This window comes from Mauremys reevesii, linkage group 4, assembly GCF_016161935.1.
Source record: "Mauremys reevesii isolate NIE-2019 linkage group 4, ASM1616193v1, whole genome shotgun sequence".
NCBI lineage: Eukaryota > Metazoa > Chordata > Testudines > Geoemydidae > Mauremys > Mauremys reevesii.
Genome location: NC_052626.1, coordinates 130,228,496 through 130,256,315, shown reverse-complemented (window position 1 = coordinate 130,256,315; position 27,820 = coordinate 130,228,496). Strand labels below are relative to the sequence as shown.

The following is a 27,820-nucleotide window of genomic DNA, read 5'->3' as shown; positions in this document are numbered from 1 at the left end:
CACTTCCCTAAATACACAATTAAATTATCTTAATATCAGTTTTGTTGCAAAACATGGTGAAGAATTTCCGTGCTAAGGCAAGACCTCAGCCACTTCCTCATGCAGCTGCAGTGTCGATAGGAGAGAGTTCAGAGAGACGACACTCCTTAAAAATCCATTTCACGTTCCACGGTATATTCCAGCAATGCCCCTTCTGTGGGCTTGAAGACAGGCATGGAGCTGAGATTCCTGCTGCTGCTGCTGCTCTGCATCTCAGGTAAGAGGAAGAGTGATGTGATACCTGGGGGGTTACCTGGACATTCCATGTCAGGGGCAGGTGGGATCTGGGGCTTGGTTTGTCAAATGTGCTGTGAACTGTGCGAGAAACAGCACAGTAAGGAGCGTGAGGATCCCTGCCAGACCAATACCTCAAGTGAAGTAAATTGACACCAGAGCTCTGCTGAAGTCAATGTGGCTACACCAAATTACACCAAATACTGGAAACTCCAGGTTCAATGGGTAAACATTTTTGAGCACACACAAATCTATCCCTGCAAAAATGCAGGTGGAGATCTCAAGTTTGTTATTAATTTTCAATTTTCAGAGAGACATTCTGGGCCAGATAATCAGATGCCATCATCTGCCATCACAAATTGACATCATTTAAAGTCAATGGATCGATGCAGATTTACAGCAGCTGAATACCTGGCCCATGGATGTCCAGTTTCCATTAGAAGCCAATTATTGATGTGATAGATCAAGGCCTCTAATTATTTATTTTAGAGTCACTAAAATGTCTCATTGGATTAAATTCTGATAAAATGCTTTTGTGGGCCTGTGATGACTTATTTGCATAGACCGTAGGGTGCGCAGGGCACTTTCCCATTAGTTAGGCACAAGAGGAACCTTAAAAAGATCTGAAGGAAATTCTCCCTATCAAAACAAACATACAGGAAGTGGTAATTCATTTGGGAGGCATCAGGGAAGCCCAAAGTTGCAATACAAAACTGACTTAATTCCAGTGGCAGCAGTTCTACAATATTTCAAAGTACCCCTCAGGCAGAGCTCTATAGAAAATGCTGTTATTGTGTAAGCGTGACTGCATCTCTCTCCTCGACCCTCTCCACCTTTCTCGTATCACTTGTCCTCTTAAGCCCCTGCTAAGTTCACTGCAGGATAAGACTGTAAACTGTTCCTATGTGTTTGTACAGCCCCTAGGACAATCAAGCCTTGATCTTCTGAATCTCTGGACACTTGCATAATATAAATATGAAATAACAGCTACAAGAGTTTTTCCCAAGTGCAGGTCTAGTTTTAACCACTAGTCAGGCACTTCCTTTTCTTTTGGGTACTCGTTTCCTGCTCAGTACAGAATTCCCCCTTCACTCTCATTTGAGAACAACTGGAGGAATAGAGGGGGCTGCAGAGTTCTCAATGGAAGCAGCTGAATGCTGAGCAATTTTCAAAATACATCCCTCACTGTTCTAAGAGTCAGACCACAGCTCAGTGAAAATCACCAAACCCCCACTGTAGAGCATGTCACACCTACTCCAACAGCTTTCAGATCCTCTGAGCTACTATTTAAAGCCACAGTTTCTCCATTACAAAGCTGCCTGTTTAAGGACTATACTTTCCTAGACATAGCAAATAGGGATACTGAACAGAAGCCCGTCTTGTGTACGTCACATCACGCTCTCCACTATTTGCAGCATATGGACCGGATCCTGGGATGAAGGCTCACACAATTAATTGCACTGTTAAACAACAATAGAATACCATTTAAATATTTGTGCATGTTTTCTACATTTTCAAATATATTGATTTCAATTACAACACAGAATACAAAGTGTACAGCGCTCTGTAACAAACAAAAAAATCTACATTTGTAAATTACACTTTCATGCACTTGATGAGGTGAGCTGAAAAATACTGTTTCTTTTGTTTATCTTTTTACAGTGCCAATATTTGTAATAAAAAATAATAATATAAAGTGAGCACTGTACACTTTGTATTCTGTGTTGTAATTAAAATCAATATATTTGAAAATATAGAAAAACATCCAAAAAGATTTTTAAAATTTCAGTTGGTATTTTATTGTTTAACAGTGAGACTAAAACTGCGATTAATATTTTTGAGTTTTGCGTGAGTTAACCGTGATTTAGCAACAGCCCTAATTATATGCTCCTTGGGGCAGGAACTGTCTGAGCGACAGGGTAGAAGGACCAGGAAATAACTAAGGGCTATCTCCAGGGGGCCAGCCACCTCCTGAGCACCCCCTCATGGCCAAATATTGCTGTACAAGGGCCTGCCTCAGTTTCCCCTTTCTAGGGACTTACTAAATAAACTCCACACCAGCTTTAATGACTCCAGTGAGAACAACCCTACACAGAGTCTGGTTTATTATCAGAAAGTTCTAATATTAACACAAAAAGCCCTTTCCCCAGTGGTAAGCTAGACACAGCCCCAAACTCTGCTAGTGTCTCAGGCTCTTCCCAGGGCCTTCCCTGCAGAAACCTCTCTCACTCCCTGCCGTCTCTCTACAACTTCCTGATCATCCCCTCTCTGCAGCCTCCTGCTGCTCTTTATAGGAGAATCAGCTCCTCCGCTCCCCGCTGGTTCTACTACTTAAACCCCACACCCTCCCCTCCCACCCCCCAGGTGTGGCAGGCAGGGCTAATTGGACAAGCTGACCAACTCCAGGCCTCTGGCCCTTAAAGGATCGCACCACCCCATTACAGGCTGCTTGTCACGTGATTCAACAGGGTTTTAAAAGAGGGAGTGTCCTTTTACAAGGGCAGAGGGGAAGTTCTCTGCAGGGGCGGCTCTAGGATTTCCGCCGCCCCAAGCAGGGCGGCACGCTGTGGGAGGGTGCTCTGGCGGTCGCCGGTCCCGCGGCTCTGGTGGACCTCCTGCAGACGTGCCTGTGGAGGGTCTGCTGGCCCTGCGGCTACGGTGGACCTCCCGCAGGCACGCCTGCAGATGCTCCACCAAAGCCGCAGAACCAGCGGACCCTCCGCAGGCACGTCTGCGGGAGGTCCACCGGAGCCGCCTGCCGCCCTCCCACGGGACGCCGCCCCAAGCGCGCGCTTGGCGCGCTGGGGTCTGGAGCCGGCCCTGGTTCTCTGGGTCTTGCAGCCTGTTTGCCAGAGGGATATAGCTTTTGTTTTGTGTTACCTTGTGAGGTTTTTTAATAAACTGTGTCCTAAGGAAAGGGTCTGAAAAGAGACTTGAGTGTGGCACCCAATTCTTCCTGGGCAGTTGCCGAGTGACTAGTACAATTCGGCCCCATTCTTGCGTTGCCTCTCAGCATTACTGCAATAAATAGGATTGATAAGGATACACGTAATAAGGGGATGAGCAGACACTTTCTAGCTAGGTTCATTTTTCTTCAGTTGTGGAGCAGTCAGCTTCATCCAGCTGGAGATGTGTCCTAAATGATTTGAAATTAAAATAGTGGTTTACAATGTGACACTGGAAAGGTCAGATGTTAGATGGGAGAGCAAAGTTCCTAAAGTCAGAGAAATGAGAGATGGAAAAGATCTCCTGAAACATCCAAACCATCTCCGTGTTAGTGCAGCAGAGAACGGCCCAGCTCACAGATCTGTGCTCAACCGTCCAGCTCCTTCGCTGAGGAGAGATTTTAAAAAAACAGGCCTGATTCTGCTTTCACTTATACCAGGGTAAATCAAGCACATGACCTATCTGCTGAGATCTGAATATCTAATGTGACTTACCACTATTATTATGTCTGATGCTGCAATGAGTTAAGAGTTGGGCTGGTTTATTGCCAGCTGCCTACATGTAAATAGGCAGAGATGACACAGGGACTTTAACCACCAGAGAGATTGAAACGCTACAAATAAACAAAGAACATGGGAATACACACTGAGAAAACGTACTGTGTGCAGGGGACACATGCAGGAGATATTCCAGGATACGTTACTCCAGGCAGGTGGTGGGAGCAGGGCCGGATTAACTCTCCTAAGGGCCCAGGGCTATTAGATTTTGTGGGGCCCCTGTATACAAGTCTTTTTACTAATTTAAGACAAAATAATCACAATTATGGCATTGAGGCTATTAGCGCTATACTACACTTGCCTTTTAATTAACATAAAGCCGTTCTGCGGTTTCATTTCAGTCTTAAAACATGTAGAATATAGTTAAGTTAATTCAAAATAGCCTACTTCTTACCTTAGAACAGCTGTTACATTCGTTTCTTTCTGGGAAGGAGTTTGCAGGAGAGGGGTCCAGGCTGGGGCAGGGGGTTGGGGTGCAGGAGAGGGTGAGGGGTATGGGCTTTGGCCAGGAGGCGCTTACCACAGGTAGCTCCCAGCCAGCAGCGGAGCAGGGCTCAACTGCCTTCCTGCCTGCCATAGCCCCACATTGCCCCAGAAGCACCTGGCTGCTGTTACATCTCTGCACACCCTTGGGGGGAATAGGACAGCATGTTTCCGTGTGCTGCCCACACCCACAAGCGCTGCCCGCACAGCTCCCATTAGCCAGGAACAGGCCAATGGGAGATGTGGGGACAGTGCTGGGGGAGGGGGCAGCACGTGAAGCCTCCTCCACCTCCCCACATCTCCCGACAGGGGCCGCAGAGATGTGCCAGCAGCTGGCCACTTCCAGAAGCGGCTTGGGGCCATGGAATGCAGGCAGCCTGCCTGAGCCCTGCTGCGCCGGGGATCCCCCTTAGCCTGGGGCCCTGGGCTGCAGCCCCTAAAGCTCCTGCATTAATCCAGCCCTGGATAGAATGATTTGTAATTGCTGCTTGTACCAATTCATCTCCATTCTTCCCAGGCTCCAGTTCTTGGGATGTGTTTGGTCCAAGCACTTAAGTGTAGGACAGAGGGGGCAGCAGGCAGCCTTGCTCCACCCCAGCTCTTACTGAGCAGGTTTGGTGTTTTCCAGGATTCCAGGCACAATTGTATGATGCCATGGAGAGCAGAGCGGAGGGGCAGAGTCTCGTCGTTAAGTGTAACTATGGTTCCTGGTATTACCGTCCAACACTGAAAACCTGGTGCCAGGTGAGAGGTGAGATATGCACTTCCTTAGTTAGCACCTCTTACACATCAGATGGATACCACAACAAGGTTACCTCTGGAAGAGCCACGATAGAGGATCACACCGGCAATGGGATTGTAACCATCACCATGGAGAAGCTGCAGGTGCAGGACTCCGGCGTGTACTGGTGCGCGCGCTATTACCCGCCCAGTACAGTGTATCGACTAATGACAATTAAACTGGATGTTTCCAAGGGTGAGTTAATTTCCTTTCAGGAGAACTGTTTTTTCTGCTAAATATAATCCCATTTCTTTCCCTGCTTTATCATCTCTTCCCTGCCTGTATCGATTCCTCCTGACTGCCCACAGAATCTGTCACCCTCATCTCCTCTCTCCTGTCTCACACTGTGAACTGCTCTGAATCACCAGCTAACCTCAGCGATTCAGCCAACAGACCATTCCTGCTTCCTGGGGGGGGGGCTGTCAATTTATATTGTGAAGTTTATTTATGCAAGAAGCAGATTCTGAGGGGGACATTTTAAAGTGCTCAGTCCCAACAATCAGGGCCAGATTTCCAAGAGCTCAGGACCCAGAGTGCACCCCACACGCTGAGCTCTTCGGAGAACCTGGCCTGGAAAGGATCAGTAACTTCCCTCGTTCTGCGAGACTTTGGGATGATCAAGTGCAAAGGGAACAGCCCAAACAGTTGATTTTTGTGGCAAACAAGACCAAATACACCAGTTCACATTCACCCCTCCTGTAACTCAGCTGAAGCCAGTGACTGGAGCTACACCAGGGAAGAATTTGACCCATTGGACATATGACACTCATAGGAAATGTACGTCATCGTACCTCTCAACCAGATCGTACTGATCAGTTTTTGTGTTTTCCTGTAGTCCAAGAATACGATGCTATTGAGGGGCAGAGTGTCTCTGTCCAGAGTCCATACAATATACAGGATCACAAAAAGGTGAAGAAAGCTTGGTGCAGAAGGAAAGTTCAGAATAAATGTGATGTCTTGGTCAATACTGATCACAGTTACCTCGGATATCAAAACAGCGCTGAGAAAGGCAGAGCCAGGATACACGACGACACCCAGAAAGGGATTGTTACTATCACCATGAAGAATCTGTCAACCCAAACCTGCTTTTTTCAACAAATTGTTTCAGTCCAAAAATTTCATCCTGCTGTAATCATAATACATGTGATTGAATGCACAGTCTGTGAGCCCTGATACTTCATGGGAGACCTGCAGGGATGTGCAGTAATGGCCCTAGAAGCTGTTGCTGTATCAATTTTTTGCATGTTTCTAAAGCTTTGTTTCTTTAGTTTGTGTCCTCATTACTGCAGGGAGCTGTTGCACAGGCGATACTAATGGCCTGAGTCTCACATGCTGGTGGCTGGCTTTGTCTAGGATTGTTACATGCTTCTTGTTACATGAGAAGCTTTGCAATACAGAGCAACCTCCCCATCATACCATGTGCTTCTCTCAGTAGCAACAGTGTGAATGCTAGTGTACAAGGCTCAGGTGGCCACCCAGCCTTTTAACCACTGTGTTTTTTAGCTTGCTCCAAGCAGGGGCGGCTCTACGTTTTTGGCCGCCCCAAGCAGTCATGCGCGGGAGGCGCCCCGGAGCCGCGGGAGCAGCGGACCTCCCGCGGGTATGACTGCAGAGGGACCGCTGGTCCCGCGTGGCTCGGCTGAACCTCCCGCGGCTGCGGACGGTTCGCGGGTCCGGCGGCTCCACTTGAGCTGCCGCAGTCATGCCTGCGGGAGGTCCAGCCGAGCCGCGGGACCAGCGCCCCCTCCGCAGTCATGCCTGCGGCAGGTCCGTCGTCCTGGGGCTCCGGTGGACCTCCCGCAGGCATGACTGTGGCAGGTCCGCCGGCGCAGCCTGCCGCCCACCCCCGGCGGCAGGGGACGCCCCCTAGATTTTGCCGCCCTAGGCACCAGCTTGTTTTGCTGGTGCCTAGAGCCGCCCCTGGCTCCAAGTAGGTCTGCATGACACAGCGCTCACAGCACGGCCAGCTTGTCTCCACTAACCCTGCACTAGGGGTAGCTAGCACAGGCGGGCAATGTTACTGGATAAAGGCTGGTGTAGACAAGGCCTGAGGTGTTGAAACTGTGTTTGTATTTGCAGCTACAACTACAAGTGTCGTCCCAGTTACCTCAAGCACAGGTCACACCAGCCTAGTCCTTAGCACCGCTAGTGCTGGGGTCACCCCAGCAGACCGCAGGTAAGGCTCCAACCCCTTCCTCTAAGGCAGCCTCTGTGTTCGCACACCTCCAAGGGGTTGTTAGCGGCTGATCCAACATGCTCCTCTTTTCACAGAGAAAGCAGCAGCCTTTCAAAGTGGCACTGAATGTAGCAGGCCTCCTTTAAAAGGTGCCAGATTTGTGCCCACTTCCCAGCTGCCAACCAGTGTTAAATGGCACATGATAAAATGGAAAGATGAAATCCAGGCCCTATCTCATTTGAGAATTTACCAGTCTTGTCACTGTATTATCATTAACCCTTGCAGCTGCTGCTCTCTGGAGCAAGAGAAATTATGTTAAATCTGGATGCATTGAATCCAAACAGTTCCTTGCATCAGCCATTGTAAAAGCAGAGCTGCCCCTTCTCATTCCTGACGCCAGCCAGTGGCCATTGTGCTCAGTGGAAGCCCTATTAAATATTTCCCCAGCGGTGTATCACTTTCTTCTATTTACTGGTTTATTCAGTTTAGGTTTGTTTTTCTTTTTGAGGTCTGATTTGTATTGTGGTGGCACCATGGACCAGCACCCCATTGCGCTAGGCGCTGTACAAAACAGAACACAAAAGACATTCTCTGCCCACAAAGAGCTCAGAGTTGGGCTTCAGAGACTGGTTTGTTTTCACAGGGCCACAGAGAGAAGTTCAGGACCTTACTCCATGTGTCAAATGGCACAGACAGGATTTAGCATTAAAGGAAGGAACATGTGATGAGAAATGGCCACCTAGGTGTGGGAGCTATCCCAGGCCCTGGTCTGACGGCCGGTTGGGTGTGCACTAAGGGCTTTGGGAAGCATTGCACCTGCACTGTGTAGGTCTGTTGAACACATACTGCCATTGCTTCCTCAGCCTCTTGAGTAAGAGAGACTTCATCATCCTTGGTGTGGTCCTGGGAGTCCTCTTCATCCTGGCGCTTATAGGCTTGGTGATATTGTGCACCCGGAAATCCAAGCAGCTGAAGACAAGAGGTAAAAGGATAGCTGATCAGGCCTACACATCCCAGCTTTCACTACACTGGGTTCCCTATTTCTCATTTGCTTTAACTTGGAGTGAATTCAGCCCCACTGCCTGATTCCCAATGGGCAGCCCTGGACAAGGTGGAGGGCAGGCACAACCAGAAAAGAAGCTTCCCATCACCGTCTTCTCCCTGTGTGCCCCTACACTAGAGGGAGCATATTTAGAATTAAACCGTCTCCATGGCCAAGTCAGGGCTTGGCCTCTGTTTATGCTGTTTGTTTCCTTCTTTCCATCGCATTCAAGCTGGCACTAGCCTAGGCATTTTCACTTTTGTCTGTAGCTGGTTTCTCTTGCTAGTGCCTGTGCACTAGCCCACGGCTGCACATTTGGGTTACAAATGCTGCATGGGAATGTTCACAGGCAGGCAAATTATTTTGACACAAATTAAAAAAAACTTCCTAAAAATGTCCTATTAATAATAAATTTAGCTTAAGAAAACCTAAATTTTGAGCCTGAACTACTTAGGTGTCCTTCAATCTTTGTAAAAGTGCTTTGAGATCCTTGAATAAAAGTTTTGTACATGTGTGCAAAATGGTTTGGTTTTTAAAAGGGTACAATACCATTTGTAGGCACACAAGCAACGAGTGATGTAGTCAAATCTCGTGTGTCAAGGCATAGGCTGACTGCCCCAAGGGTTCGGAAGGAGAGCTTTCCCCTAAATACACGTTGTGCAACTGGACACATGCATCATGGATTTTTTTTAATCTTCCAAAGCATCAGACTGTAATCACTGATGCAGAAAATACCAGATTAAAAATAATTTGCCACATGAGATCAGACCCATGTCCCTAAAACGTCTCACCGGACATTTCATAAACTCAGCCGTACTATAATTCCCAGGGCAGAATTGTAAACTGGGCACAACCTGCTCGCTGGATTCAGTGTAGTTTGGTCCCCCACTATTACAATCTTCGCTACCATTACTACTGGCCAGTCCATTCTGTGGCTTTCACCTACTCTGTGATGACATGAGGAATGCTCAGGATTGAGGGGATCTTGTCTTGTCTTTATTAAAAGGTGATGGACAAGCTGAAACCATCTATGAAGAACCCAGGAATGACACAGTGGTAAGTGAAGCTACTGGAAACATAAAAGCAGTAGCGTGGAGGTTCCCAAACTGTGGTCTGTGGAGAGCTGGCTGGTTATGTGGTGCTTGCTTCTCCTTATTTTCAGTTGCTAAATTGCATTCAAAGAAAGTTGCAATACTTTGTTACTTTTCCACACAGGCAGTCGTCGTCGTTGCCAAAAGGATTTTATGTGATTGCAAGTGAAGGGGAGGGGTGGTTTGTTTAAGTGTGAACAGGAGAAGAAGTGTCAATGAGACAATCTCTGTACAAAAATGTGAGCCGCACTCTGGTAAAGTTTGGGAACCCCCTGCAGTACAGTGTTAAATGCAGTACAGAGAGAAAGAACAGTCTTTTCACCATAATGGGGCATTTGCTGTGAAGTGGAAAGAAATGGCACTGTAAGGCAGAGCAGGCAGAGAGGATGTCCGAGTGAAACCATGCACTGCTGTTTACTTAAATAATCACTTTAAATTTCCACTCTCCCTCCACGCTGACAAGAGAGCCGTGTGAGGAAGGAAACACCATTTCATGAAGGATTGTGAGATTTCAAAGTTTCACAATGGAACCCAAAAGATTTCAAAATTTCCTATGAATGCAAGAATAAAAAAACACATTTCTAGTCAACAGAAACATTTCATTCCATTGTCAACTTAAAATGTTATATTAAAAATACAAAATTCCAAATGAAAAATCTTTTCAAAAAGATGATTTGAAACAGTTTGTTCTTAAAATGTCAAAATGGGCCATTTTGAGAGTTGGGATTTTTTCCCCCAAAAAAAATAATGTTGGCAAAATAGACTTGGCTTCACAAAGCTATTCGATTTCAACAGGAACGGCATTTTCCAATGGAAAATGCTTCCATTGAAGTGTTTCCAACCAGCGCTAGCTGACAGTGATGCCTGTTATAATGGGCTTGGTGGCAAAACGCTGGGATGGTGTCTATACAAAACAGGAACCCAAGCCCCCTATTGGTTCGCAGTGGTGTGGACTGGAATAGAGCATGCTGGTTTGGATTAGATTGGATCAGACTAGGCAAGAGTGGAATGGAATGAACTGAATAGAACAGACGGGAATGGACTGGATTGGATCAGTAATTATTTGTACGGTGCTTTGTGTTACATGCTTTGCAGACAAAGGTATACAGGACGTCCTTGCTCTGAAGAGTGGGCGGAGAAAGTAGATTGAAAATTGGGTTGGCCTAGAATGAATTGGGATTGATTGAAAATGGAACAGAATGAAAGGCTGGATTGGATTTGACTAGAAAGAATACAGAGGAATAGGCTGAAATGAATCGGGCTTGAATAGAATGAGCTGGACAGCTAAACAGAGACAAGAGGCTACAAAACTCAGATGTCCTATGATCCATTTGAGTCCTGCTGACTTGCCAGCAATTGGCTATGGCCTCTGAACTCTTTGCATTCTCTTTACCTTAAAACCCCAAGGTTAACTTTCTCCGGGGGCTTTAAAACACTGGATGAGTGAGGGAACAGCAACAGGAAACACTGCTGGAAATACAGTGAAGCAGAGAGAAATTCTAGGAACATTTGGGAGGCAACAGGGTTAGAAGCCAATGTTGAAAGGATGGGGTCATAGTAGGTATCTGGCAAGGAGAGTGAATACGGCTCACTCTCCTTCCAGCTTCTCCACAACAGAGAGTAACGTGTTGTGTTGGTCTTTTTCTCTCAACCTGAGTAAATCTTGTGCTTTTGGTATCAGCTCTGCTCTCGCTGAGAAGTGTTTTCCTTTTCTGTGCACCACCTCAGGGCTTCAGCAACATGAACGATACCAAGGACGACAAACAGGAGATGCCACAAGACCTAAAATATGCCACCTTGGCCTTTCAATCCAGACCCAGTCCCAGGGAATCTGTCTACGCCAACATCACGCCAAGTCGAGCTCTGGAGACACCCCACACCGGGTCCCCCACTGACCCTGTGGAATACGCCAGCATTTCACTCAAGCCATTAGCATCAGGTGCCAAATCGTGATCTCGAGAACCCTGAATAGCTCAGCAGTGGAGCAGAAGAGACTGAGCTGGAACACTGCTGGGAGGGAAGCATGTGTGCGTGCTAGAGAAGAAGTCTTTGCTATATTCATATTTAACATATATTTAAAGACCTGCCTCAGGTCAGAGGCTTGCAGAGAAATTTATTACTGGCAACTGGGCAAAACGCAGCTGCTTTTCAAGAAACAGCACAGGAAGATCAAGAGAACAAAGGAGAATCCTCAGGCCTCAAGCTGGAGGAATATGGACAGGCATTGTCATCTGAAACCCACGCAAACATTGTATGTGTAAGATTCTGACTCAGATGTTACAGGGTTCAGCTTCCCCTTGGGAGAGTGACAGAGAATGAGCAGGGGGGGAAGGGGAATAAATATACTGATGATGTGTGAACTGCATCATGTTTTGCTGAATGTATCTCAATACATAGCTTGAGAGCGTTTGCAAGGGAGCAACGTGTAAGTATTAATCACCATCATCACGGTTTCTAATCTAGAATGACTGTATGAACCAAGGCCCCAGAACAGCCTTTCAGCTGCAAAAATGATATATAGCATACATAGACACATAGGGTGATCAGATGTCCCGATTTTATAGGGACAGTCCCGATATTCAAGGCTTTGTCTTATATAGGCACCTATTAACCCCCACCCCCTGTCCCAATTTTTCACATTTGCTATCTGGTCACCCCATAGACACATGTTAGTGCAGAATAGGTCATGCAAATGCCTAAGCAGCTCAAGTGCAGTGACCTGCATGTGCGGGAGGGAGACAGGGACAACAGGATTTTGGAATAAATTAAACGTTGGTTATCTTGGTGAGGCATCAGATCAGGAGCGTCTATTTAGAATGAAAAAATAGAGTGTACGGGCATGTGGGTGAGGCCTCAGAGCTGCGTGTGTGTTGGGTGCATGTATCTCTTCCTTTATGGGCACAGGTTAAACAGGGCTGCCATGGCTAATGACAGTGGTAAGTCTCGAAAGCTGGATCCTGTGGTGTTCCCAGCTCTAGTGCTGAACTTGTGCTCAGTGTTTGTCCACAGGCTCAGGACATACATGCAGTCTCCAAGGCCAGCTTACTGAAAACAGGTAGTCACCTGCCGCATTCAACGCATTTATAGATGCCTCTTCCACACTGTGTGTTGGCACAGGCCTCTGACTCACCATCCCACCCCTGAATGCCCTGAAGGAGTGGCCAGTCATTCTCCGGCTGAGAAAGCCCTTGAGTTACTCAGCACTTCTGGCTGCATTGCTGACCTTCCCAGGCTGGCTACTCAAACCAAGGCAACAGGCAGTAGACACAGCACAGGGGAAACCAAGAAAGGAGTGTTTGAGTGAAGAAAAGAGATGGGACCGCACACATTCACCCAGAAGAAGGAAGGGCAGGGGAGAATAGGGGAGTTTTCCGAACAGAAGGGTCCCCCCATTGCTCTAGCTGAGAGGACAGGCAGCTGAGCAGGTAAGAGGAAGTGCTAGATGAAGCAGCTAAATTGCAAGGAATATGACGGAGAAAATAGAGGAAGAAGGATGAGCACAGAGGGCAGATTTCAACACAGGCCCGGAATTAGAGAGGAAGTGGCAACAATCACTAAGGCTAAATAGTTAAGGACTCAAGTGCGCTGGGTGACTCAGAGGGTCATGCTGAGACTCCAAGAATTTTAATTTATAGATCAGTGGTGCAAATCTGGACCGGGTGGGTAACGTCCAAGAGCAGATAGCTGGTCAGTGAGTGATGTGAAATGAGTTTGCTGGGTCTTAGCCCAGTTCCCAGTGGACAGAAGTGTCCGCTTCCCAAAGAGTGCTGGCACCATATCTGGCTGTCCAAGACAGGTGGCAGATTGAATGGGCCTCAACTACCCCTCACTACAAAAGTAGGTCCCTGCTCTCTTGGGGTTGCTGAGGGGAAGCCTACACTACCAATCTTCTGAGGATACATAACTGACTTTGGTTTCCTGGCTAACAATCAGGCACCTTTCGCCAGCAATAAAGTAAATGAAAAAGAAAGCAGAGCCTGAGACCCAGGGCCTGATTCTCCACCACTTTGCCCCTTGTTCAGCCATTTTCACTGGTACAATGCAGGTGGAAAATGCTACTCAATCAAATAGCAACACAAGGTGTGATCCCTTTGCATGCACAAGGAGGGGTCAGAAATATAACTGAGACAGGAAGCTCTGCAGGGCCTAGGGATGGGCAGGATCTTCAATTATCAGGAATGAAGGGAGTAAACTGATAGCAGGAATTTGCTGTAAACAGAACAAGTCAAACAATTTTTATGATGGAAAATAGCCTTTATTGGTCAACAGGCATGTTTGTGAAAAAGCATCCAGTTTTGTTGAAGATGTTCATGTTTTCATGGAAAAACTGGGGGAGTGGAGGGGAGGAACAATCAAAGAAAATGTTAAAACAATTTTGGTGGTTGTTTTAGCAGAGAAATATATATATATATATATATATATATATATATATATATATATATATATATATACACACACACAAACACACACACACACACACACACAAATTTCCTGACCCACTACAGTTGTAAATCACATTGTGCCCAGGAGGAACAAGAAGTTGCAGGGAATTACAAAAGAAAGTACAAAAATATTTGCTAAAAAAACTAAACTAGACAATAATGGAAGACTTTGAACTAGAACTGACTATGGGGTGTACTTGCAGGGAAGGAGATGTTTCTGACCAACATGAAGCTAAACTCCTACCTGTTGTACTGAAAATGGAGCTCTACATAGAAAGAATGAATCCTATAACGTACTTGTGGTCATGGTGGAGGACTGTTTCTTTATATCCTATCTAGAAGAGATAGGGAGAAAGAGAAAGGCTTGTGCATAGAGGATATATCTGCAGTCCTACCACCTCTGGGTGTGATACTGTCAGCTTCTGTGACACACCCCATAATGCTTTATAGAAATGTGCTTATGAGTGTAAACATGACATAACTGGAATATGTTTTATGCTAGATATGCCATGTAACCTATCTTTGCAAAGGTTAAGATCTACTGAATATATTCATTGTATTTGTATGCATGTATCATTTTTATATCTTAAGTTATGAGCGTTGGCTCTATGCTTGTATTTAAAGTGTTTGCTGTAGGAAGCACATAAGGCAGATTTGGTCAACATAGTGTGAAGGGGTTATTCAAGTAATTGGGAGTACTTAACTAGCAATGGACTTTGGGAGATGCCAATCCACATCTGAGTTTTCCTGAGAATGTTCAAACTAACATGTGAACAATGGCATGACCTGCAAAAAGCTGAATCATTCATAGACGTGTGACTTGTCCATTTTGTTGCGGTGATTTTGCACAGGAGAACAAAGGGGTTTCCACCCACAAGAGAAAGAATATAAAAGGCCTTAGCAACCCCTCCATTCTGTCTTCAGATGGCTCAGAAGATAGCCTCTCCACCCCAAAGAGATGCCTGAAAGAAACTGGAACAAAGGACAGTAACTATGGGGGTGTGAGTGATTGCTGGACCCAGACTAGGAAGGAGTCTAGTCTGTGAAAGAAGCTTTTTGTAACATCTCTGAGGGTGAGATTTACCTGTATTTAGTTTCCTACTGTATTAGGCCTAGACTTGTGTGGGTTTGATTTATTTTGCTTGGTAAATCACTTCATTCTGTCTGTTATTACTTGGAACCACTTAAATCCTACTTTTTATATTTAATAAAATCACTTTTTGCTTATTAATTAATCCACAGCAAGTATTAATACCTGATAGAGCAAACAGCTGTGCCTATCTCTCTCTATAAGTGTTATAGAGGGCAGACAATTTATGAGTTTACCCTGTATAAGCTTTATACAGAGTAAAACGGATTTATTTGGGAACTGGTTATCTGGGTGCTAGAGACAGAAGCACTTCTTAAGCTGTTCTCAGTTAAGTCTGCAGCTTGTGGGGGACGTGGTTCAGACCTGGGTCTGTGTTTGCAGCAGGCTAGTGTGTCTGGCTCAACAAGACAGGGTACTGAAGTCCCAAGCTGGCAGGGAAAATGGTCTCAGAGGTAGTCTCAGAACATCAGGAGACAGTCCCAAGGAGGTTTCTGTGACTCAACCCATTACAGCTTCTATAAGCTAAATAGCCTGGGGCTGAATCAGTACTTGGAGGAAAACCTCCAGCTAAAAGCAATGGAGAAGCTCAGATACCATGGTGATGGGCATCGTGTGACTATCTAACTTATTAGATTAGTTAACTCCATAGTTGGCTCTCTTCCAAGTCAGTACTGAACCAATGTCCCAGCATGGTGATGATGGGCCCTGTACCTGCTGGAGGTGCTGTCTTTCAGATGAAACAAAAAACTGAGCTCCTGGTCCCCCGACTTCATTAAAAATCCCACAGCACTTTTTGCAAGAGTACAGAGTAAAGATGTTAGCTCTTGTGTCCTGTGCAAATTACATTGTGCTGGTCTGAAACACCCAGCAGTTTAAACTGTTACAATATTCTTCACCTCCTGTCCTAAACAGTCACATCAAGTTGTTGTACTGCCTTGTGTGATAAGCTTTTCTGTAGCTTCTTTCCAGTTGTGCCACTAAAGGACGAGCAAAGAGTCTGAATACAATCCTAGGGTTCTCTGTGGAGATCTCCAAGGCTGTATCCCAGCCCCTCTATTCCACCTTCTGGGTGATCTGCCTGGCAGAGCCCACCCTGAGATAGTCAAGACATGATCTCCGTCCATACACGGGAAGTTCACATCATGCAAAAGCTTGTCTAGAAAGCCTATTGAGAATGAAAAGCACCATCCCTTGGTCTCAGAACACCTCTGCATCGCATGGTTTCCTCATCACATGATAACTCTTCTCAGGCTGTCTAGACCAAAGCCTGGTTCCCAGTGAGCATTGCTGCTGCCCCAGTTTTCAGCCAGTCAGAGAAGCATCTGTCCCTGGTACATTGCTCAATCCCCAGGAGGGAAGAGAAGCCAAGTTCCTGTTCTCATTCCTTCCTGCAGAACAAGGAGAAAAAAGCTGCTCTTGGGCAAGAATCCTTTTTATTTTTGTTCGGACTCCCCCCTGTGCTGCTGGATAGGGGGAAGAAGAGACATGGAAAAGCTCATGCATCTGATCTTGTTGGTCTCCTTGTCAGGTAAGAAAGCATCCAATTTCTTTTGTGTCAGGTTGAGGGGTAGGCGAAGGTTTGGAACAATAACTAGTATTGTCCAACATCTAGTATGACTCATAGCAGGGACCATGAGGCAAACGCTGCACAGGACGCAAGGCTCAGCTGCTTGTTCTGGAATCAGAGAAGATGATTCCATTGTGAACGTTCTTAAATGGACCCACACTCACAGTTATCAGTGGGAGTGCCAATAAAAGTCAAAGCAGGTAGCTATCTTTTAAGGGCAAGATTAACTGCAACAGGCGTTGAGGGAGCTCAAAACTTTGCAGGAGGTGTTCTGCGCCCAGCAGGATCCAGCTCAAGATTATTATCCTCAGCACTGGACTGAAAAGATGTAGATTCTCTGGGCCTGGTTCTCTGCTGTCTTGTGCCCTGTGCAATAATTGCACCTGTGCAAAGGGACCATCATATGCAAGTATAGTGATTTGGTACCATGATCCACCCACTTTGGTACCATGATCCACCCACCTCCCTCCCGACCCATGTGAGTCCCAGAACATGTCTGGCAAAGAAGCCACAAATAGTCTTGAAGCAGCAGATGGAGTCAAATGGAGCCATGGTAACATTCTTAGCAAGTGAACACGTGAACCACAGAGAATATAGAAAGCAGGAGGAGGCTGGTGTCCCTAGCCTCTATTTGTTAGAGGGTGTTGATGGATGGCAGGAGAGAGATCACTTGATCATTACCTGTTAGGTTCACTCCCTCTGGAGCACCTGGCATTGACCACTGTCAGTAAACAGGATACTGGACTGGATGGACCTTTGGTCTGACTCAATATGGCCGTTCTTATGTTCTTATGTAGAAGGAGCAGGTAGTTTGGGGTGGGGGATGAGAAGGGCTCCTCTAAAAAAAGTCACTACACACTACATGCTCTTCAGCGGCTGCATTCATGGTTTCATTCCCTTCCAGGGTTTGTGTTCTTTACTCTTGATTTTTTCCAAAGGATGTTGGAGATCCTACCGCTCAGCTGCTTCCAGGGTGGTGGGCTGAGGTCTGTCAGGGAACCTGTGAGTCAGAGCAGGAAACACCTTGGAAGAAATAACAAGCTCCTTTAACTGCACTCTCAGCAACTGAGATTGCAAAATCCAGTTTGTGTGACTATTTTACATGCAAACTACAGCAGCTACAGGTCCTAGTGGAGCAAATAAGGCTTAACAGAGCAGACACCCCATTGGCACTCGGAGGACCAACCCCTAAATGTGGGAACTCGGATTCTTTCTCTCCAGAGATTCCTGGGGAGAGGAGTTGGGGGCAGAGGGTGGGAGAGCGAGGTATGAGGATATTGAGTTAACCACTGGAGATCATCTGATACATCTAGGCAAAATGGAAAAAATATAGGGGGGAAAAAAATCTATCTAGGTACTTATCTGGCCTCCGTCACAACTGAGCACCTCACAACCCCTCCGGGAGGCAATTAAGCACCTCACAACCCATTGTACAGATAGGCAATTAAGGCACAGAAATGTTAAATGTCTTGCCAATGCTCACAAGGGGACAGTTTGTAGCAATTCTGGAAATAAAACCAGAGCCTATCTGAGTCCCACTCCACTGCCTTAATGTCAATACCATCCTTCCTCCAGTCCCATGCCCATCTTGTCAGTTTCTTCCTTTCTCTTTCTACGGAGCCTGACAAACAAAAATTCCAGCTCTCCCATGGGAGGAACCTGGACTGGCCTTCTCTTCCTGGAACACCCTGGAATAACCCAGGACCACATTACTTTGAGAAGGATACCTGAAACACGGTTCTTCCGCCTCACTCTCCTATGACATCCACCCATTCAAAACCTCTCTGCCTGGGAGATGGACAGAGAGAAGCTGAGCGTCTATCCATTATGACTGTCATCTATCTAGCGGCATTTATGTCATGCTCACCATCATTCTTGGGGACTTCACATGGGAAATAAGACACAGGAGTAGATGAACATTTGTAAGGAACAGCTTTCCCTTTCCACCCAGGCAGTTAGAACTCTCATCCCGGTTCTCAACCTCCTCTTCTCTAGCTTGGCACATGCAGTCCTACCATCTGTCTGTCCCACCCTGTTTGTCTCTTGGCTTATGCTTAGATTGTCAGTTCTTTGGGAAGGAACCATCTTTTTGTTTTGTTTGTACAGCCCCTAGCACCATGGGGCCCTGGTCCATCATGGGAGCTCGTAGGTGCTTTTGCAATATACATCATAGTAGATGCATGTTTTACAAGCACCAACTCTACTTCCATTACACATGGGCCACAGCTGCAAAATCTGGATAGGTGGCCAGACTTTCCAAAATGATGGAGTGTTTGCAACCAACATTCTGGCTTGGGCTCATCTGTGTCATCCTCAGTAATAAAGAACGAGGGAGGAGGAACACAGATAATATACGATCTGTCAGCAGAATTGTTTTGAAAGATAAAGGCTCAGAGTTTTGCATGGGACATTATCAACCCTAAACTGGCAGTCTCTGACCAAGAGTGAAATAGCAGGGACTGCTTCGGGTCAGAACGGAGGTGCACTGGGGTGGGGGTGGAACCCCAAGACTACAACAGCAGGGGGCTGCCGGTCAGGACTGAAGTGCATTGGCAAAGCAGTATATGCAATCCTTGCAGAACACCTATACGTCTTTATGCCTATTTTTTTTTAGCTTAACATTTACTCAGAATATTTACAAATAAGAGAAGATGGTGCATCTTCCCAAACATGGTGGCATTCTCAATCATCTCAGTACAGGCGGCTCTGCGAAGCCCTTATAACATCCATTCCCAACGTATTTCCGTCTTCAGTTCTACTTAGAATTCTTCTGCAGCAGTTGCTTTAGTGACTGAAAAGCCTCCACCTAAAACACAGACTCCCCAAAATAACACACAGCTTCCTTCTAAAAGTATAAATATCTCAAACAATGTGGTCCCTTTGCTTCTGCAGCTTGAAGAGAAACAGAAATTAGAAGGAACTCAAGAGAAACAGGAAAATAGTCAAAGATCAGCTGCTCATACGGCAGGGCTAGAATTAGCAGTACCCCAGGAAACAGAGCAAAAGGAGATTTCTCAAAACCACGGGTGTTAAAAGGTCAGTAACAGGACTAAGAATTAACCCTCCAACCACACAACTGGAGACTGGCTTGTGCCTGTGGATCTGATTCCTTTGTACCAAGACCCATTTGCACCACTCTAGCAGCATAAAGGGGCCCTCCATTTGCATACCACCAGAGCAGGGCAAGGGGCCATTAGTGTAACTGCCAAGCAGACTCTGTAGGTTTAATCCTCCTCAGTGTCCAAGGAAAGGCCCAGGTTCAATTTCTGGAAGTTTCTTGCTCCTCAGCCCAGCAATGTGATCAGCCCCTGGAGGATGAAAGTGCCTCACATCACTGAGGTCAGCCTGGAATATATGTGGTCACTTCTGGCCTTGAACTCTATCACTATGGAGCGAGCCATCTGACCGGGCAAGGTGAGGTGTTGATGAGCTCTGATTGGAGTCCAAGCAAGGCCGTGTAATGTTCAACATCATACAAGGAAGAAAGTGTGGAAGGGGAAGGCTTTTGTGGCATTTCAGGAGACAAATTCTTCTTCTGGGGAGACAAGATCTCCTCTCCTCTCTCTCCCACAGGAAAACCCAGATGACTGGCGCATCAGTGGGGGGTCAATAGGTAAAGAATAGAGAAGGCCTGAACCAAAATCCTGAATCTGAACATGCCCAAACTTTGGGGACTGAGGAAGGAGGGTGAGCAGAGGACAGTAATAAATGATTGGATGATGCCCTGTCATCTACAACAGTGGTTCTCAACCAGGGGTGCGTGTACCCCTGGGGGTACGCAGAGGTCCTGCAGGGGATACACCAACTTATCTAAATATTTGCCTAGTTTTACAACAGGCACTAGCAAAGTCAGTACAAACTAACATATCATACAGACAATGACTTGCTTATACTGCTCTATGTACGATACACTGAAGTGTAAGTACCACATTTATATTCCAATTGGTTTATTTTATAATTATATGGTAAAAATGAGAAAGTCAGGAATTTTTCAGTACTGGTGTCCTGTGACACTTCTGTATTTTTATGTCTGACTCTGTAAGCAAGTAGTTTTTAATTGAGGTGAAACTTGGGCTAGGCAAGACAAATCAGACTCCTGAAAGGCGTATGGCAGTCTAGAAAGGTTGAGAGCCATCGATCTACACCACATTGCTACCTCCAACAGAGATGGGGAATTACAGGTCCAAGTTGTCCTCGTGAAGACAAGGGAAGTGTGTGTGTCAGAGAGAAGACGATTGAGACCGAAGTCGGGTTTTCCTTTCTCTCCCCCCAGAGCTGTGTGTGGCAGAGAACACCACAGTGGTGTATGGAATGGAAGGAGAGACCATCACCGTCAGCTGCGCCTACAGCCCCAAGGAGAACAAGTGGAGAGAGAAGAGCTGGTGCAAACACGTCAATAAGACTGAGTGCCAGCATGTGGTCAGCGCCCGCCGCTTCTGGCTCCAGTTCCTGAAGAAGTGGAATGGCAACACTTCCATTGCTGACAACATCCACACGGGGGTCCTCACGGTCACCCTGGAGAGACTCCAGAAACAGGACGCAGGGCTGTACCAGTGCAAGACTGACTTCTTAGGAGAAGCAAGGACCTTAAAGAAGGTGAAAGTGGAGGTGCTGGGAGGTAGGTCCCCAGGCTGTGGTATCAATACAACAAGATTTCGTGCATTTTAATTTTTTGCATTACAGTAGTATCTACAGACCCCAGCTGAGATCAGGGCCACACTGTGCTAGGTGCTGTACATACACAGGAGGAAGAGACTCCCTGCCCCCAGGGGTTTATAATCTAAGCAGACCAAGGAAGTGCTGCTATCCTCATTTCATAGATAGGTAACTGAGGCACAGAGAGATTAGGTGCCTTGCCCAAGGTCACCTAGGAAGAGTCTGTGGGCAGATCTAGGAACTCAACCCAGATCTCCTCATTCCCAGTCCAGTGCTTTTATCACAAGACCATAGTTCATCCTCTGTAGTCCTTGTGCTAATGCAGGAGGGGTGAGCTGAGGGGCAGAGCACAGCCTATAAAGTGTGGCCTGCAGCCATCCTCCTCTGCAACAGTAGGCCAAGGACACAGATGACTAACCACAATGTTTCTTTGCTAGTGAAATCTAGCAAACAGCTGCTATTCCCCCTAGCAGGGAAGACACGAGCACAAAGGAGAGGGGTTGCAGGCTCTTTGGAGGACAAGGTTAGAATTCAAAACAACCTTGATCAATTGAAGCATTGGTCTGAAATCGACAAGGTGAAATTCAAGAAAGACAAGCACAAAGTACTTCACCTAGGGAGGAAAAATCAAATGCACCATGGGGAACAACTGTCCAGGTGGTAGCACTGCTGAAAAGGATCTGGGGGGTTTAGTGCATCTCCTGTTGAATATGAGTCAACCGTGTGATGAAGTGGCGAAGACCATCCTGGGGTGTACCATCAGAAGGATTTTACATGAGACATGGGAGGTAATTGTCTTGCTCTACACTTGGCACTGGTGAAGCCCCGGCTGGAGTATTGTGTCCTATTCTGGGTGCTGCACTTTAGGAAAGATGGGGACAAACTGGAGATAGTCCAGAGGAGTGTGACAAAGATGATCAAAGGTTTAGAAAACCTGATCTATGAGGAAAGGTTAAAAAATCTGGGCATGTTTAGTCTTGAGAAACAAAGTCTGAAAGAGGACCTCATAACAGTCTTCAAATATATTAAGTGCTATTGTGAAGAGGACAGTGATAAATTGTTCTCCATGACCATTGAAGGTAGGACGAGAAGTAATGGGCTTAATCTACAATAAGGGAGACCTAGGTTAGATATTAGGAAAAACTTTCTAAAGATAAGAGTTGTTAAGCTCTGGAACAGGCTTCCAAGGGAGGTTTTTAAGAAAAGGCTGGATAAACACCTGTCATGGATGATCTAAGTTTACTTGGTCATGCCTCTGTGCAGGGGACTGGGCTTGATGACTTCTCAAGGTCCCTCCCTCCAGCCCTGCATTCCTATGATTCTGTGAAACCAATATTATTGCCCCATGTGTTTGATATGCACTCAGACTACATATGCCAAGACAGGAGCCTTGAGACTCCTGGCACGTTGCTAATGTGACCCTTAACGCAGTGAAGTTTGGGCATCCTTGGACCCACGCAGTTAGCAATGCCGGGTTAGTCAGTAGTGAGTAAGCCGCAAATTTCCGTGTTACCAGGCATCAAGCTCTTCAGATACAGTCATAAATGTGGTGGTAACCTCATGGGTTTCCTGCATCTTCTCCTTTCACTCAATGGCCCAGAGGAATAGTCCCTGTACAGGCAAAGCAGACAGGTTTTACTCAAGGACTTTGTAGGCTAACAAGCATTCGCTATTCAGATTACAAGTGTCTATAAAATCCATATGCCATGCTAGTCTTGAGAACACAGCCTGGCGTATCCAAGCCCGGGTAGCAGAGATGCCATGGTTTCCTAATTACTAGCAGGATACTCTTGTCATGTCAATGTCTAATGGGCCTGCAAGCCTGGAGGTTCTGGCCCAGATTCTTCTCTTATTTACTCCTGCTTTGCAGCAGTGGAACCCACTGCAGTCGTTACATGAGAGAGGTCCCAAACTTCACCTCTCAGCATCCGCGAGGAGCCAGAGCAGAGGTGATGACCTCTGGTTATGAATAAAGAATGTTTTCACCCCTCTAGCCATAAGGCCGAGAAGTTACATGGGAAGTTAAACTGCTCTGTTTCCATCAGCAGGTGCAATGGAGGAGCCCAAGATTCTGCACAGCATCTCCAGGTAATCCTGCAGGCTCTTTCTTGTGCTGCGATCTCTGTAAGGAACACATCCCTGGGCTTAGTTACCCAGCAACTGCACCAGCTTTAAAGCAGCGATGGGACCTAGGGTATATCCCCTGCTGGGTGTGACTCCTCTGCAGCGGCTGGGAGAAGCTAGACCCATTGCCCACTAGGACAGGATTACCCTGGATGAGCAGTCAGCGATTTGGAAAGAGTGCAGCAGTCAGGGAGAGACAGACTGAACCAATGAGATATGGCCAAGCAATAAGCTGGCTGGCTACAGCAGAGGAGTGGGCTGGCCGAGTGGCACAGCTGTTTGAGATGTAAGCACCTCCTTGTTTTGTTCTGCGTTTGCACTACCCCTAATGCATTGGGGTCCTGGTCCATGAGTGGGGCTGCTAGGTGCTACCATGCCACACATTATAACAATGCGATAGGAGAGCCTAGCAGATGTGAGGGAAGGTTGGCAGCAGCATCCTGGAGGAAGTGGACAACTGATGCATGAAGGATGGGCTCTGCCCACTGACTGCCTGAACCCACTGTGGCAGACGGATCAGTCTACTCCACCTCAGTACCAGCTTTAAATACAAAAATCGGGGCTGGTGTAGTGAATGCACACATGGAAATTAACTTCACCCGTCATTACACCAACTATACAGAGGAAAAATACAATACAGATCCCTGTGGGGTAATTCTGTCCCCCGGAGGAGCTTCCAAGTGTACCCATTGCTCTCAAGAGCAGCCTCCCACCTGAGAGAGCTCAGATGGTTCTGACACAGAAATTGCCAGGCATCATTACAGAGCCCACACTTCCTATAGAATCCTAGAGAGGCTGGTACAAATCGAACAGAAAGAATGAATTCCAACAGCTGACTGTCTAATTCTCTTAGGTATATTTCACTGGGGGGTCCTGGGCTCTGACACCCAGATGGGGATTAGCATTTGACACCCCTCTATGGCCGGGTTTGAAGATCTTTTTCCTTCCTCTCGAGCAGAGGTTCCCAACTTGGGGGAGGATGGAAAGGGGAGGGAGACATGAGCACTGTGCCTTTTGCACCTAGCTAAACGGGGGAGAGGTAGCAGTTCAATGGGAGAGGGCTAGATGAGAGGAGGGTAATGACCCGGTATTGGAAAGGGAGCTATGTATGGAAAAGGTTGAGAACCACTGTTCCAGAGGAGGAATTTGATTCGTTTCCATCAACTGCCCTTGCCTTCCCGGTCACCGTTCTGCCTTCCAGACGGCAAGATCCCTGGGACTCATGGTTTCTGTCTTGACCAGCGCTGGACACCCTGGTGTCACTTGGTGTGGAATTTTCAAAGGCATGAACGGCAGCTAGGCACCCAACTCCCATGGGAGTGAAGTTCCTAACTGCATCTGTGCCTTTGCTTATCTCCCCCAACAGTCAGAGTGGTGAACAACTTCACGTGTCCAATCAGACTCTGAGACCCTGCTCTTGCTCCCAGTGGAGTCAACAGCAAACCTCCCATTGACTTCCGAGAGCAGGCTAAGAGCTGCAGTTCTGCCAGGTGCCGAATATCCTGTGTGCAGCAAGGTGAAGCTGCTCAGCACCTTGATTCTACTGCTAGAAGGATTGTAGAGAGACCGGATGAGAAAATGCGGCCCCTAAGTCTGTTGAGAAATCAAATGCTTGGCCTCCATTGATCACTCCCCTCTTTTTAAAGGCTACTACAACTACGGAGTATTTGGGGGCTGTTAAACTTCTGTGATTTTATATTTTATTAAATACGGTGCTATATTTATTATGATTTCACACTGGATTAAAGGTTCAGCTCTTTACTAATGCGATTGTATTGCAACCCTGCTTTTGGATGAGAGGCAAAACCACGGTCCTGAACATCTGTGGCCAACACAAGACTAAGGGATATGCTGTGGCACTCTGTCCCACTTCCAGTTTGGGGTTCATGCTGCCTTCCTGCATTAAATTATTCATCTCTTCCTGATCCAAAATTATTCTTTGGAGTTGTTGCATGTCTGATAAACAGCTGCTGCATTCCTGCCCAGAGGTGGCTGCACTTCAGCAGTTCCTGTATATCATTGTTTATCCATTAATGAGATTCTTCAGATTAAAGCTATAGTTTAGAACAACTGTAATCTTTGCAGCCTCCCGTGTGTCCCAGCATGTGTGGGCAGGGAGAATGAGAACCTTCGATAGACAGTGATTGTCTTTGGCTTTCTCTGTTACCAAAATACCATTAAAAGGTGGAAAACTTCCTTTCCTAGTTAAAGCTAAACTGTTGTATGTGTGGTTTCCCATAACAGCCTTCCTGAGGCCCATTTCAATGCATTCGTCTGCATCATTACGGTACTCCTGGTTGCTAAATTCCTGACAGCCGTACTGATCTTTACCATCGCCAGCCGTCAGAGGAGCGGAGCCACGAGGGAGGGGAGCCACAGCCTGAACCAACACCGGCGCCTCCCACTCGCAGGTGATCTCATGAGCGTTCACATGACAGAATTAACCCCAACTGGGAGACACTCCGCCATGCTGGGCTACAGATCTAGGGAATCAAGAGGGAAAAGAGCTCTGGGGAACTGGAATAAGGTTCCAGGGCAGACTTTGCTGCTTGCTAAGGGAGAGGATAAATGCTGAAGCTAAATGAACGTGTAATGAGCCTGCCATCCGTATGGGAGGTTGTCAGCAACTGTCTCCATTTCTTATCTCTCACCCACTTTCTAATCAGTGTTCCTCTTCCATTTCCAGTACAAGAGAACTGAAAGGATGATGCAGGTAACACTTGGACAGGATGGGAGGAGGAAGAAGAGGATGGGTGGAAAAATAAAGAACTCCAAGAGTCTGTCCAGCCAAACTCCCAACTGCGCCAGGACAAACATACATACATGTAGCAATGTCGCACAGACATGGACAGGATGAGAAAGCTCTGCTCGGTTTTCCCTATGCCTGCATGTCGGATAACCTTTGCTTGCTATGCCAGGCTTTGCCTGCAAGGCTAATGGAAAATGCTTCCCTGCAAAAGAAACCAAAGACGCAGCATTTGGCAGTGCATTCGCCTAGCGCACGAGTGGGACTTTCACTGGCATATCTTAGCAGCCACAGCGCGTCTCGGGTTCAATCTACAGAGGGTGCAATGGCCTATGTGAATTACTCACCCAGGTGATGCTAAATAAAGGGCATTGTCGTGTCTCAGCTCTCCATGTGTCTTGTCCTGATTCACTGAAACTCAGTGTTGTAATGAAAAACTAGCAGTTTTACTAAATGTGTCCAGCCTGGCTGGTTGTTTCCAGAAAACCAATTGAATGCTCCCCACGTGTCCAGGGAGATACCTTACCCAGGGGTGGACCAAAATGGAGCAGTAGTGCACTGGATCAGGTAATCTTGGGCCATCTCACTCAAACACTCCCAGTACATAAAAAAAGTCCAGGAATCCATTGCAGGGCTGAGTTAGCATTTAACAACACAGAGTGGGAGCAGAGGGATGGGTTAAAACTGTGCTTTATCAGTTATATTCTGCAGCTAGTGGCAGCTGAGGATACCTCTGTGTTTCCCCACAAAGCACAGAGGTGGTCAGTGCTCTAAGGTTCACACTGGGTCTGTAGGAACATAAAACGAATACTGCTACCCGGCATCAGTGGCCCCACCCTAAGAGTTAAAGGAGAATTTTCTCTCTCATCCTATGTATATGCTGCAATCAGAGATGAGATGTGTAGTTTGTGCAAACATACCCGTACTCGCTTTAATCTCGTTAACATGCTAATAATAGCAGTGAACATGTGGAAACATGGTCTACAGGGCGGGCTGAAGAAACCTGCCCAGAGACCTTGGGTATATACTTGCATTGTTAGCCTGCACCGAGGTCTATGCTACTGTGTCTTCACTGCTGTTTTTAGCCACGTTAGCTTGATTAAAAGTAATACATGTGTCTACCTAAGCTGCAATCACACCTACAACTGCAGCTTAGACTTTCCCGGAGACTGAGACCTTTCCCATGGCAATAGAAAGCCTGGTGCTCTGGATGCCACCCGATGCAAAGGGGCTTGCTGCTCTGCCATATCAGTGTGCAGCGTTATCCAAGATGCTTATCTGCACAGTCCCCTCCCCAGAGGGCCAGAGCTGAGAGCCACCTAATTCACGTCACCTCAGGGCTGCCCGGGGGGTGGGGGGAGCAAGTGGGACAATTTGCCCCAGGCCCTGGGCCCTGCAGGGGCCCCCATGAAAATATAGTATTCTATAGTATTGCAACATTTTCTTATGGAAGGGGCCCCCAAAATTGTTTTGCCCCAGGCCCCCCTAATCCTCTGGGCAGCCCTGTATCACCTCAGAAAGCAGCGCACACACAGTGCCAAGGGACAGAAACGATGTTGTCTCTGTTCAGGGGGAATGAGGCCTGGCATAAGGATTCTCACAAACAATGTACCAGCGTGGGGCAACCCCCTTGGTGATAGTCCCTGTGTCAGAGGATTGGGGCCTATCGTAGAGCGCCTTCCTTCTACCAGACCAGGCTTTCCTCCCACTGAATTAGATCACTCCTTGAGGTAATTCTGTCTGAGCTCTCTCAAGGAATCCAGGGAAGCAATTTCCAGCAGTTTCATTTTAAGCCTTCTTAACAAAACAAAAAACCCTCACCAACTCTTCTCATATAGTCTGTGCT

General features: G+C 46.8%; 2 protein-coding genes across 4 annotated transcripts; both read left to right on the top strand.

The window, feature by feature from the left end:
- Window positions 1–67: 67 nt before the first annotated feature.
- LOC120405110 (polymeric immunoglobulin receptor-like) lies at window positions 68–13,746 on the top strand. Of its 2 annotated transcripts, XM_039538365.1 has the most exons (6): window positions 68–256; window positions 4,888–5,235; window positions 7,120–7,216; window positions 8,080–8,198; window positions 9,265–9,314; window positions 11,078–13,746. In XM_039538365.1, the coding sequence occupies exons 1-6, from the start codon at window positions 214–216 to the stop codon at window positions 11,300–11,302; spliced, it is 882 nt and encodes a 293-aa protein (XP_039394299.1). In that variant the 5' UTR covers window positions 68–213; the 3' UTR covers window positions 11,303–13,746. The 2 variants fall into 2 exon arrangements, with proteins under 2 accessions (XP_039394299.1, XP_039394300.1); XM_039538366.1 differs by lacking the exons at window positions 7,120–7,216; window positions 8,080–8,198; window positions 9,265–9,314; window positions 11,078–13,746 and adding an exon at window positions 5,876–6,535.
- Window positions 13,747–16,221: 2,475 nt separating this feature from the next.
- Window positions 16,222–26,360, top strand: LOC120405111 (triggering receptor expressed on myeloid cells 2-like). 2 transcript variants are annotated; one of them, XM_039538369.1, is made up of 5 exons: window positions 16,222–16,409; window positions 20,722–21,066; window positions 23,153–23,192; window positions 25,473–25,639; window positions 25,915–26,360. In XM_039538369.1, the coding sequence occupies exons 1-5, from the start codon at window positions 16,367–16,369 to the stop codon at window positions 25,926–25,928; spliced, it is 609 nt and encodes a 202-aa protein (XP_039394303.1). In that variant the 5' UTR covers window positions 16,222–16,366; the 3' UTR covers window positions 25,929–26,360. The 2 variants fall into 2 exon arrangements, with proteins under 2 accessions (XP_039394303.1, XP_039394302.1); XM_039538368.1 differs by having other exon boundaries at window positions 16,224–16,409; window positions 23,150–23,192.
- The last annotated feature ends 1,460 nt before the right edge of the window (window positions 26,361–27,820 follow it).